General features: G+C 43.9%; 1 protein-coding gene across 1 annotated transcript; it reads left to right on the plus strand.

Annotated features, from left to right (window-relative positions):
* Positions 1 to 158: 158 nt before the first annotated feature.
* Positions 159 to 6,990, plus strand: LOC120058480 (zinc finger protein 23-like). The gene is made up of 2 exons (XM_039007171.1): positions 159 to 392; positions 5,260 to 6,990. Exons 1-2 carry the CDS (start codon positions 200 to 202, stop codon positions 6,417 to 6,419), a joined length of 1,353 nt encoding a protein of 450 aa, XP_038863099.1. The 5' UTR covers positions 159 to 199; the 3' UTR covers positions 6,420 to 6,990.
* Positions 6,991 to 13,946: the final 6,956 nt, after the last annotated feature.

Here is a 13,946-nt window from a genome sequence, read left to right on the forward strand (position 1 = left end):
CTCCAGTACAGTAGGTGGCGGTAATGCACCATAACGTTGGCTGCCAACCGCCGATAAACATAACCGAAGAAGAAGAATGGAGACGTGAGGAGGCTTTCATTGAAAAAAATGTGCGAAATTCCGTGACCCGGAAGTATTTTTTGTGTTGCTGACGAAACACTTATCTGAGGTCGTCTGCTCGTCTTTCACGCTACTGAAAATGTCCAAACTACAGGTGTTGAATACGTTTCTTACTCAGAAATTAACAGCGGTGGCTGTGGAGATATTTGGGGCAGTGGAGAAAATGATAACAGTGTACGAGGAAGAAATGTCCCGCTCAAATGAGGAGAGCAAACGACTACAAAGACTACTGGATTCGGTTTACAAACCAGAGATAAGATTACATAAAACAGGTTTGTAGCTAACAGACTGACTGACTGGGGAGGGTCGAGTTTAAATCCAGTCCAGGGGAGGGTCATGTCATTTGTAATAATGAAATGTCGATATTTATCAGTGTTTTAGAATTATTTGCTTTATTAACCTATACGCCGAGTGTACAAAACATTAAGGACACATTAAGGGTAGTCTTTCATGTCTTTCCGTGACATAGACTGACCAGGTGAAAGCTCTGATAATTTATTTGTCATTTGTTAAATCCACTTCAGTCAGTGTAGATGAAGGGGAGGAGACCGGTTAAATAAGGATGTTTAAGCCTTGAGACAATTGGTGAATGGTCAAGACAAAATATTTAAGTGTAAAAAGAAATGCAACAATGAACGAGTATGGTAGTAACTGCCAGGCGTACTGGTTTGTGTCAAGAACTGTAACGCTCCTGGGTTTTTCACGCTCGACAGTTTCCAGTGTATCAAGAATGGTCCACCACCCAAAGGACATCCAGCCAACCTGACACAACTGTGGGAGGCATTGGAGTCAACATGAGCTAGCATCCCTGTGGAACTTTTTTGACACTTTGTAGAGTCCATGCACCGACGAATTGAGACTGTTATGATGGCTAAAGGGGAGGTGCAACCCAATATTAGGAAGGTGCCCTTAATGTTTTGTACATCGATGCTGCCCCTCACGATTCTCTGCTGGAGCGCCATATCAAGTCAGCCTCTAAGCTATTTAGCGTGGTCTCAATCAAATGATCCATAGCATATAGGCTACAAAGTGCTTGCACGGAGAAGCCAGAGTTATAATTCTAAGAGCTGCTGGGGCCATGTAAATAAAACTAGGCTGCATGGATAGTCCAACCCTGAGCCCCAGCCTGCTCAATGTAACCGATGTGAAATGGCTGGTGAAGTCACTCGCCTTGAGACCCTGAAGTAGTGTTCCCCTTGCTCTGCAAGGGCTGTGGCTTTTGTGGAGCGATGGGTAACGATGCTTCGTGGGTGACTGTTGTTGATGTGTGCAGAGGGTCCCTGATTCGCGCCCGGCTCGGGGCGAGGGGACGGACTAAAGTTAAACTGGACAGAAAAGAGCAGAAGCTCTGAGCTGTCCCATCAGGTCCATTGTCTACTAGCTCGGAGCTTAACCATTGACTGTGTCGCTGCTTAACCATTGACTGTGTCGCTGCTTAACCATTGACTGTGTCGCTGCTTAACCATTGACTGTGTCGCTGCTTAACCATTGACTGCTGAGTAGGTGGCAGATAAGGAGGCGTGTCAAAGGTTTCTAACGTAAATATATTTTTTATTATTTTCTTGCTCGTGGACTAGACTATAGCCTATATTCTGTTCAGTTTGAGAAGGAGAGCGTGAAGATGAGGAGGAACAGAGGTCAACTTTGATAGCTTGCTACTACTATAATTTATTTTATTAAAAATAATGTTTCTTGCCCATTGTATTTATCAGAGTTATTGACTTCACAATAGGCCATGCTAGTAACTTACATTGTGGTGCTGAAACTTAAAGCAGCAAGGACAGCTCGTGGTGCTGAAAGTGTTGAAATGAATTATGCCTAGTCTTCATTTTAATTAGACTGAACAAGAGGGCTTTATGTTGGAGCTTATTTCTTCCAATTTAAGAAATAAGGTAGGCCTACCTTTTTGACGGATGAAATTGGGCTACAGGCTGCTATATCCATTGATTTGTCAGTCAATTCTTCCACCCACCATGCACTCTTTAAATAGCCTACCTCCATGTCAGTGAAGGGCTGTTAAAGCCAAGACTCTAATTGAGGGGTATGAGAGGGTATGCCACAGGCCTACCTTTTTTATTAAAGAAAATGCCCCCAAAATCACAGGCCTACCCCTTGTTAGCTTAACATTTTGAAGAACATAAATGGATCTGATTATACAAAGTGATCTATAACAGCGCTTTGGTGCGCAATGCTTTAATGCTTTTATGCTAGAAACAAGCTGTAAAATACCCGGGAAAGACATGACTCCGATGCATATGGGGATATCATTGTTTTATTTCTTTGACATTCAAAGGCTGATTTTGCGTGGCAAGTAATGTTATTCTGTCATTATCAATTCATTAAGATATTTACTTTCTGTACAATAGATGTTTAAACCCAGACAGCTTTTAGGGAAGCACTTGTGACCTTCTCTCATTGGGTTAAGCCATGGAAGAAGTGTAGCCAGCAGTTCATCTTACATTTTTCTGCGTCGGTAGGCCTACTCTGCTTACTTACAGGCTCTAACCAATAGTGCAAAAAAAGATATTAGGTGAACAACAGGTAAGTAAATAAAAACAACAGTAAAAAGACAGTGAAAAATAAGAGTAGTGAGGCTATATACAGTAGTGAGGCTATAAAAGTAGCGAGGCTACATACAGACACCGGTTAGTCAGGCTGATTGAGGTAGTATGTACATGTAGATATGGTTAAAGTGACTGCATATACAGCTGAAGTCGGAAGTTTACATACACCTTAACCAAATTCATTTAAACTCAGTTTTTCACAATTTCTGACATTTAATCCTAATAAGAATTCCCTGTCCTAGGTCAGTTAGGATCACCACTTTATTTTAAGAATGTGAAATGTCAGAATAATAGTAGAGTGATTTCTTTCAGCTTTTATTTCTTTCATCACATTTCCAGTGGGTCAGAAGATTACATACACTCAATTAGTAATCCAACGATGTATACGCCGCAATCTTGTATATTTCAGATGTTTTACTCTATTTTACTTTATTGATCGAGACAGTTGAGTGTCATGACATGTGGTACTTTGGGGTGGACCTAGCTCTCAAACTCTAGGAGGCATTCTGCCTTCTCTCTGCAGTTCTCAGACATTTGCTTCTCCCACGACTGCCTCGTGAACTTCAATCCCAACGCTGTTATAACGTTTCGAAACGTCAATCATTGCTTGTGAAACGGCTTTTGAAACACATGGCCCTTATCTTTCATCAGTGAGAAAGAATCCTTCAAATAAGAAAGGTAGACTTACTGTAGCAGTTAAAGATCTGTACAGCTATGGGGGCCTGCACTTCCCGAGTTACGCTTACACACAGTTGTTCAGAGCATGCTAGATAGCTCATTTACACATGTGGTTCGCCTCTTGTCTTCTGTCTGTTTTCCGTAAACAAGCTCTGTAACATGGAGATATGGCCATGTGGGAAGACTAACCCTAGCTCTGTAACATGGAGATATGGCCATGTGGGAAGACTAACCCTAGCTCTGTAACATGGAGATATGGCCATGTGGGAAGACTAACCCTAGCTCTGTAACATGGAGATATGGCCATGTGGGAAGACTAACCCTAGCTCTGTAACATGGAGATATGGCCATGTGGGAAGACTAACCCTAGCTCTGTAACATGGAGATATGGCCATGTGGGAAGACTAACCCTAGCTCTGTAACATGGAGATATGGCCATGTGGGAAGACTAACCCTAGCTCTGTAACATGGAGATATGGCCATGTGGGAAGACTAACCCTAGCTCTGTAACATGGAGATATGGCCATGTGGGAAGACTAACCCTAGCTCTGTAACATGGAGATATGGCCATGTGGGAAGACTAACCCTAGCTCTGTAACATGGAGATATGGCCATGTGGGAAGACTAACCCTAGCTCTGTAACATGGAGATATGGCCATGTGGGAAGACTAACCCTAGCTCTGTAACATGGAGATATGGCCATGTGGGAAGACTAACCCTAGCTCTGTAACATGGAGATATGGCCATGTGGGAAGACTAACCCTAGCTCTGTAACATGGAGATATGGCCATGTGGGAAGACTAACCCTATCAAGGTGTGTATTAATTTAACCTTTTTTTTTTTTTTTCAATGATTTCTCGCTGATATGAAAGATAAAATCCTTCTACTTCCAAAACCTTACGCAAGCGACGTGTGTTTAATGTTCAGATTGAGCGTTGTGGAGCATAACAAAACTCCCCCCTATAGAAGACGCCTTTGTCCAATGACTCTAGTGTCATGTAATGGAAATTAATCATGATCAAGGGCTAGGGTGGCCCACCTGTCTCAATCAATGAGAGAAGATTTGAAATAGACCAGATTTAGACCAATGACTCAACATATATGACTTTATAATGGCACTGTAGCACTTTGTATGGTTTACAAAGTACAAATTGATTTTGAGAATGATATGCTCATGATGGTGTATTTTTAATATTTGTTTTGATGGGGTGAAGCCAAAGACAAATTTCCACATTGCGTCGACAATAACGTTTTTCTAATTCAGAAATGATTAATTGAAGGTGGACTAGGCTTTTTGTGACATTTTGGACTAACCCAGGTCTCCTTTTAAGACTCTGTTTCATTTGTAGGTGCTACAGAGTAAACATACGTGTCATATTTAACTTTACCGCTTGCTCTGTATAATATGAGTAGTATTTACATTTCTAACGATTTGCTTAAATTTATGAATACTGACAAATATAAACATGAATATTGAAAATATACCATATTTTATATGGCAAATGTTTCAATATGTTGTTGAACATAAAAGAATACATCAAATAGTACTCATATTACAGAGCAAGCAGTAATGCTTCAAATGACACTTTTGCTTTGTAGCACCTACAGATGAAACATTATGTGATAAGAGGCCTGGGTAAGGACAAATTGTCACAATATTCCAACTTCAAATCATTATTTCTTAATCATGCTTTAAGATATATTTCAAGAATCCTTCTTCCAAAAGGAACCTTCTATGGATTACATTTTGTGAAAATCCCCCAAATCATGGTTTTGTTCTAGTTTCGTGAGGAATCACCCGTAAGTCTTAGTATCAGACTATAAGATTAACAGTATCAAAGTATTGTACATCTTATGTTGGCCTATTTCCCTTATGTTACCTTCTCCATCACTCCAGAACCCCAGCAGCTCACTGTCCCAGTCCCTGAGGAGGTTGTCCCTGAGCAGCAGCACTGTGAGCAGGAGTGGAGCCCAGGTCTGGGGCAGGAGGACTCAGACCCCACACAGATTAAAGAGGAACAGGAGGACCCAGAGCACACACAGATTAAAGAGGAACAGGAGGAAGAGCAGCTTCAGGGGCTGGAGTCTGATATCAAAGAGTTCATATTCACTCCTTCCTGTGTGAAAAATGACTGTGATCAGGACCCCCCTCAGCCCTCACATCTTTCCCAAACCCTAACAACGCAGACCAGAGAGAGGGACTTAGTATGCATTAGCACAACTACAGAGATGGAAACTGAACCTGATGGCGAGGTTTACAGAGGAACAGAGTCAAACAGTTACTCTCCGCCCTTCCCTGTAGTAAATGGAGCTCAATGTGAAGTCAGTGAAAATGTTAATGGGGGGGTGCCAGTGTTAAAGCTACTACCAGTGTTAAAGCTACTCAAATCAAAGAGAGTGCAGACAAATGAGAGACAAAATTCCAATACCTCTGCAGAGGGCTGGAAAACCGATGTGATGCCCAATCAGAAATCAGCCAGTCATGGCAATGCTGCTCCTTGTTGTTGCAAAGTGTGTGGGAAGTCTTTTAAATTTTTGGTGGCTTTAATTAATCATGTGCAAACAGTACATGCAAATGATGCAAAACATATGTGTGGTGTGTGTGGAAAAAACATGAACTCTTCTCAATGTATGATAGAACACCAACAATCTCACATTGCAGAAAAACCTTTTTGTCATATTTGTGGCAAATGTTTCCATTGTAATGCTAAACTGAGAACGCATATGCGTGTCCACACAGGAGAGAGACCATATTGGTGCCAAAAATGTGGCAAAGGCTTCAGGCAGCAGCAAAACCTGAAAGAGCATATGAGGACTCATACAGCGGAGAAACCGTATCGGTGCGAAGAATGTGGCAAATGCTTCAAACACTCGAGCAGCCTGACTGTGCATATGAGGAACCACACGGGGGAGAGACCATATAAGTGCCATTTTTGTGAGAAATCCTTTGTCTCAGCAAGTAAACGAAGTCTCCATCAACGGATTACATTGGAAAGAACTGGAAACTGTTTCAGTGCAGCCAGTGCAACAGAAGCTTTAGTCATGTGGGGACCATGAAAAAGCACATGAAGAACATGCACAAACAGTGCCCACAATTCCAAACCAACACCGCACCCCTAGCGACTCACTTTGCGTTCCTTCCAATGTCACATGTTGCTGAACTTAAGAGGGTCACTTTCAGAATGGAGATTCTAATTAGACCCTAACCCCTCAAAAAGTTTCAGTGATTCATCTTTGGGAGAACAATGAAATCTCCTGCAGTGATCATTGTGACAGAAGACATGTAATGTACACAGAACCATGTAGTGTGATACATTTCAATCTTATCCAGAGTGACTTACATTTATTGCGTTCATCTTAAGGCAAGGTTTCCCAAAGTAGGTCCTAGGCCTCCCCGGGTGCACATTTCTGTTTTTTGCTTAGCACTACACAACTGATTTGAAGTAATCAAAGTTTTATGAGGTGTTGGTTATTTGAATCCGCTATCTAGTGCTAGGGGGAAGAAAATAAAAAAGTTCACCCAGGGGGAACCCAGGACCGACTTTGAGAAACCCTGTCTTAAGCTAACTAGGTGAGACAAGACCATATCAGTTATAGTTAAAAAAAAAAAAAAAAAATTAAAGGTGAAGATGCTGTAAATCTATATAAATGCATATAGTGACCACTGAACTGCTGTTACTGTAGGATAGACACAGTCCTACACCCTTCCACATTCTGTGATGATTTATTTTTGAATTCATTGTTTGTTTTTTGTCTACCAAGCTGAGAATATATGGAAAATCTGTGCTGTCATGTTTTAGGATGTTCATGTAACGGTGTTGTTATTGAGGTATAGTTTTACTTTGTCTGTAATATCTCTGCTGTGAGAAAATGGAAAATAAAAGTTAAAAAAATAAGCGCTCTCCTTTGTCTTTTGCCGCCATGCAGCTTAGCAAATGTTATAATAAAATAGATATTGAATTGAAGTCATTTTAAAAACATGTTTTGGCTGTAGTGTGTATGCTTAGGCTACTTAAGGCATTTAAATCTAGTACACGATAAACTGAATTGAGAACAGAGACTGAATGCAATATGACATTTTATTAAATAGTTTGGGAAATGGCCTTGTCTCTTGAGGGAAGATCCTCGGAGCCAGATGATGTGATTGCAATTAAGAGAATTTGGGTAAGTTTGACACAAATACATTGCAAGAGTTACTCCCATTGGTTGAGAGAGAGAGAAAGGTTATAATTGTAAGAGTAAGCAGATATGTTAAACAGCGAGTGTGGTTAATGTAAATTATTGTGCCATGCTCATACTGTAGGCTATAAGGTAAGTAGGTGTATGACATTTCCTACGGCTAATAGAAAAGAGATATGATGGTAACATGTGTAACCGCTAACATACATTCCCACTAAGCACATAGAATAGGAAACTGAATTATATATTGCATAATGTATTAAGTTAGTGAGTATTCAGAACAGCTTAATGATTGAACTTTTGCAAACTACATTGAGTATGAGGATCAGGATGAGTTATAAAGTCCTCAATATCCAAATTCAACCTCTGGGCTATTTCACATCATGATAAACAACTTCATCTGTAGTCTAATGGAAGTGAGACAACCATATTTGAGCACTGACAAAAGCCCAAACAGAAGCTTTTACATCCCACTTTACCCCAAGACACACCCCTAAACTTAAAACATAAACAACCCACTTGGCCAGGATGGTCAAACCCCATATAAATGTGGTGTTATCTTGGTCTTTTTGCCAACATTAACTCTTTTCCTAACCTTAACCTAATTATCCTAACCTGCTATGTTAACTCTCCTAACCTGTTACAAAAAGTCAATTCTGACAGACTATACCCCTTCAAGACATAACCATACAGCATTGTCCTTACGTGTTCTAAATAGTCCCTAACCACGTTTCCATCCAGTTTTTATGAGTAAAGTCATACTGTATTTTTTTTTTTTTTATGAAAACGACAGCTGTGATGGAAACAGGAAGTTTCGGTACGATAGATAATTAGTTCGTTTGACATGGTGGTATATTTTTGTGTCGGTCAAATTATTAAGCGAGAAATTGCGCTGGGAACGCTTTTATGTGCAAATATTGATATAATAACCACATCGAAGTAAACTTGAAGTCACACATAACATGTGTGGTCCTCCCATTACGACTCGTCGGGAAAGGTGCACACGCGTACCGTATACCACATTCACCATATGAATGGTGTGATTGATATGATTTTTCCACCTTTTAATGGGGTGATTGGTGGCTAATCGGGTGGGTATGCAGTTTATTGACAAGGCTACAGATTAAATCAATTATGATGAACGTCACAGGGTGGTGAAAGTGCAAGGTGATGAGTTTGATGCTACTTTCCAATAAATATCGAGGGTATTTTCCAGGTGGCATGATGATCGATGCTTGACAAATAAAATATTCTCGGTCTTATCCATAATAATCTCCTGTAAATGTCACATCATGTATTGAATTCAAAATAAAATAATTCGTGAACATGAAAAATAAAGTTCAGAATGTAAACATATTGTAGCGACCCGCACAGACAGCTGTGTGTTATGTGTTAGGCTAGTAGGTGGTTGTGTTGTATTTACCAGTACCCAGTGTTCGCGGGGTCCGACATGCCAATCAACCTGCTATCTGCCAATCACGGGAATGCCTGGAATGTTCTGATGCCGGGCATCCTGGCGGTTGGCGGAGTGGCGTGGAGGGGGGTTGGGCAGGGGGATGGAGCGTTGGAAATTAAGACCAGGTTTAGCCTTTGTTCTCTCTCTTATGTCTGGCCTTCACAAGAGAAGGTCGTGGTTGGCTTGTGGTTATCTTTCATTTATTTGGCGTGGGCTACGGCCAAACAGTAGCCTGTGTAAAGTTGGGTTAATAAACCGTCAATTCGTAAACTCAATCCTCTGTCTGGGCAATTGTTCCTTTATGATCTAGTCAGGTCATTACATTGGTGTCAGAAGTAAAAACGTTGATAAAAGTTAGCCAGCTAGCTAGCTGACTTCTGTGGCTAGCTACCGTAGGTGAGAACGGGGTTGAAAACGCTTCAAGGGAATCCGAAAGTGAAGGTGGAGGTAGGGGACGATTATGGCCAAGGAGGTGCTTGTGCATGGACATCGGAGGATCTGGCTGAGGAGATCGCCAGGGCGTCGGAGCCCAGAGGCGGCTTGAGGGAGGACGTTAGAGTGATGGTTGCTGAAGCGGGTATGAGTGCTTCGCGCGGATTCTGGTGGGCGGACCGAAGGGGTGACGTCGACGCGGCGGGGCGAGGAATCTGGGGCTCAGGATGTAAACAAACATGGCGGCGCCCAGTTCCCGGCTGCGTCCGTATCTGTTAAGACCCCGAAGTATTCCGGTAAGGCGGATTGGGAAGCTTTTCATGCTCAGTTTGAACTGTTAGCTCATTTTAGGGGGTGGTCGAATGAAGATAGGACACTGCAGTTGGCTTTATGTCTCACTGATGATGCTCTGGCCTGTTTGATGTTGATTAGCCCCGAGGACAGACGTGATTATGGTGCTTTAGTGGGAGCACTGAGGAGGCGCTATGGACAGTGTGTACAGCCCGGGCTACTGCGCTCCGAACTGAGTAATAGACGCAGGCAGCCTGGAGAGCCTCTACGGGTGCTAGCTAATGACATTGAAAGCCTCTCTCGGCGGGCATATGCTCACATGCGCCCCTCCGTGCAGAGCGAGCTAGCACGGGACCAGTTCATACAGGCGCTCTCTCCTACGGAGCTGCGCATACAGACCCAGCTGGCTCATCCTGAGTCATTGCAGATAGCCTTGGAGATGGCTTTGGAGAGGGAGCTGGTGTGGGCTGGGGCTTTGGTGGGGGTGCAGGGAGACAGACCCTCTGTGCGAGCTGGGGGGCAGAGCAGCCCGGAGTTGGAAAAGCCTGCATGAGTGGCTGAAATGACAACTCATTCGTGCTGTGTCGCTACAGGCGGCACGAAACACACGCCCTGGTCCCAAGGTCTGCTGGGGTTGTGGCCAGCCAGGCCATCTGCGCCGGGATTGCCCCATGTCCCCCAGAGCTCAGGGAAACGGCTCGGGGTCCACATAGACCGGGTAGTGCGGACCCCTGGTTTTCTATCCCAACCACCATCTTCTTCAGGAGGAGCCCACCGGCACAGACGGGGAAGCAAGGCTCCACTTCCCCCAGAAGTAGACGAGGGCAAGCGGATGGAGCCTGTTGTTGTGGTGGGCCGGACCTGTGTTGGGGACTTTTGTCATGTCACTGTGGAGGGGGTACCCTGCTCCGCCCTGGTGGACACTGGGTCCACGGTAACCCTGGTGAGGCTAGATATTGTGCCAGGTTGGACTCAGTGTGAGCCTACAACTGTGCAGCTCCGCACAGTCACAGGTGAGCTGGCACCCATGAAAGGGAAGGGAATAATGACTCTTGACAGTAGGGGGCAGGTCTGTGGTGGCGGCTGTGCAGGACCCTTGTATCCTGGGGTTGGACTTTCTTAGGAGCACAGGCTGCCAGTTAGACCTAAATAGGGGCACACTGAGTTTCCAGGGAGGGCCAGAAGTCACCATGCCCCCCCCCCCCTAATGTCACATTCACTCAACTCAACAAACCCTTTACTCCAACAGTTAAAGCAGCAGAGACTCATGGCTGCCCCCCCTCCCCCACATCTGTGTGTGACTTTTCCCCAGCCCCCCTGTCACCTACGGCAGTGTTTTACATTCCCCCCAGCTACCTCCACGACACAGCCCTCTGTGAGCCCGGTCCGCGCCCAGCTACCCCAGATGGGAGAGGACACTGTCTGCAGTGAGGGAGATATGGGGGAGGAACTGTGTTGGTCTTGACCCCGAGCAGCAGGAACGGTTGTGGCAGTTGCTGTTTGAATTCAGAGACAGCTTTGCGCTGAGTGAGGAAGAGGTGGGTCAGACTCATCTGGTGCAGCATGAGATCGACACAGGTGATGCTCGGCCCATCAAGATGCGTCCCCGCCGTATCCCGCTGGCACGCCAGGAGGCGGCAGACAAGGCTGTGTTGGAGATGCAACGGGCAGACTTCATCGAGCCCTCAGACAGCCCCTGGGCGGCACCAGTCGTCATGGTTCCGAAGAAGGGGGCAAGCTGAGGTTCTGTGCGGACTGTTAACTCGAAATGACACAACGACAAGGTTCCAGTTTAACAAAGTTCCAGTTTTACTATACTATATGAACACACTACAAGTAGCCATTACACTCAAGGCCAGGTCCATCAACCACCCGACTTCCTGCGCATGCGCACTCTTGACTGAGTGAGGTTTGGAATCACAGTTGTAGCAAAGGTCTGTGAGCCACCCCAGATAAAGTCATCAACATGACAGGCAAGTACTCCAGTCACATTGCAGTCTTGATCAAGCCAATAGAAGACTGCAGGGTCCACTTGTGACATTTTTCCACCTGTATTCAGCATTGTTGCCTTGACTTTGTTGTACCAGTAGAGTGATGCATCTGCCAGTCCATACACACACTTTTTTAGTTTCCACAGTGTTCCTTCGCTTTTAGCTTCGGGCGGAGGTCGGATGTGAATGTCCCTTGACAGCTCTGTTCCCTGCAAAAATGCAGATTTGATGTCTATGGAATTAAGTTTCCATTTTTTTCTGGCAGATCACTGACATCAGCAATCTGAGTGACTCTGAGGCGCATGTCGGTGAGTCTTTTGGGAGTTCTTAAGCAGCCAGCTCCTCAAAACCTCTAGCCACTAGACGTGCTTTAGGCACTATTCCAGTTAAGGATTCTTTAAGGGTACACACCCACCTTGTTGAGACACATTTTTGACCAATGTCTTTGACTTCCTCAAACACTCCATTTTTTCTCCAATTACTGAGCTCATCTAGCTTAGCTGAGTCAAATGACACGTCCTTTGTTTCAAGTACATAATCTTTTTGAATGTCATTCTGTTTTTCTCGATTTTCCATTGGTTCAATTCTGAGATTATCTACAAGTGACAGGTCAGCTGACCCTGTTGTACCAGAAAGTGTAGCTGGTTCAGAGTACTGCAAGTTGTACCAGTTCTGGTGTTTTCCTTTGGCTTTTCCTGTTCGTCCAATGACGGTTGCTGTATGTGGAATACCACTTTCTCTGTCCATGTATTTAACAGTTTGCCCAGTTTTCAGATTGGAACAACCATGTTCTCTTACCACATGTGGCTGTTGAATGTTTTCCTCATTTGAACGCTCAACAGTATTACCTGTGGTATGGTTGAAGGTCTCTGCTTCATTTCCTGTGTCAGTTTCAGTGTCTATATCATTGGATGCGACATCTGGTAGGTTTGTGTCTGTTACTGTGTCCTTTTTTTCATTTTCATTAGGAGACTGATTCTCAGCAACAGCCCCTCTATCTTGTTGATCATTTACTTTCCGCAATCTTGAGTGATGCATCCTGACAAAGATGCCTCCGTGTCTCACAAATATCACCACACCATCTTGGCCAATGACTACTCCCGGTCCTTTCCACTCTTGACAGTCAACTCGTTTGTAGTACACTCTGTTTCCAGTCTCGTACTTCTCATCGGTGGGTCGAAGCTGTTTCCGCAGAGCCCTGCGAATTCTTTCTGAGCACTCTGCTTCAGTGAATGCTTTTCTCGCTGCATGTAGTGCTGAAAGGTGCTGTCCCACCCATGCACTCACACTGGTCCCTTCTAGTGCTGGTGGCTTGTCAACCAGTACTGAGGGAAGATTAGGGTTCTGCCCGAACACTAGTTGATATGGGCTGTAACCATGAACATTGTGCATTGAGTTTTTTGCCATCAAAGCCCAATCTAGGGCTGTGTTCCAGTCACATCCATTGTCTTGCTTCACTTTCAGCATGTTCTCTGTGAGTGTTTGATTGTGTCTCTCCAGAAGTCCATTGCTCCATGGACTGTATGCAGCAGTTGTCTTTACTTCCATGTTGAAGTTCTCTGCCATTTCTCTTATTTCATTATTATTGAATTCTCCTCCATTGTCACTGTACAATTTCTGTGGCGGGCCATGCACACATATCCAGGAATGAATGAAGTGCTTGACGATTTCACTGAGTTTCTTTGTATTCACAATGCTTCCAGCACTAAAGCGTGTGAAGTGGTCGATTATGTGAAGGTACCACACACTTGGTCCTAACTCATGTAGATCTACAGCCACTGTTTCATTGTACATGGAAGCCAGTGGCAAACCAACAGCTGGTCTGGGCTTAGGTTTGCTGTATTTTTGACATGTCTCACAACTGTTAACTATCTGCTATAGAATGGAAATACTCTCATCATCATTATTCCCTGAACTCCTGAGTAACTTCTGAAGTCTGTCAACTGTAGCCTGTCCAAACTGTTTGTGAAGCTTTAACAATACTTTGTGTTTTTCTCTTGTGTTCATGTTCTCTGTGACTGTCAGAATCTCCATGCGCTTCGTGTCAGTCAGAATCTCATTTTTGCATGGACTCTGTGTGATGTCTTTGTCCAAAATGTTTACACAATAGTGGCCTGGGGTAGTAAGTTCAAGTGTCACTGGTTGTTTAAACATCACTGCCTTGTCATTTTTTATGTCTAATACAGCCTCTGCCTTCTTGAGGGAAGCTTTGCTTAATAGTAAGGGGATATCTGT

This window comes from Salvelinus namaycush, chromosome 2 (genome assembly GCF_016432855.1).
Source record: "Salvelinus namaycush isolate Seneca chromosome 2, SaNama_1.0, whole genome shotgun sequence".
In the NCBI taxonomy this organism is placed as follows: Eukaryota; Metazoa; Chordata; class Actinopteri; order Salmoniformes; family Salmonidae; genus Salvelinus; species Salvelinus namaycush.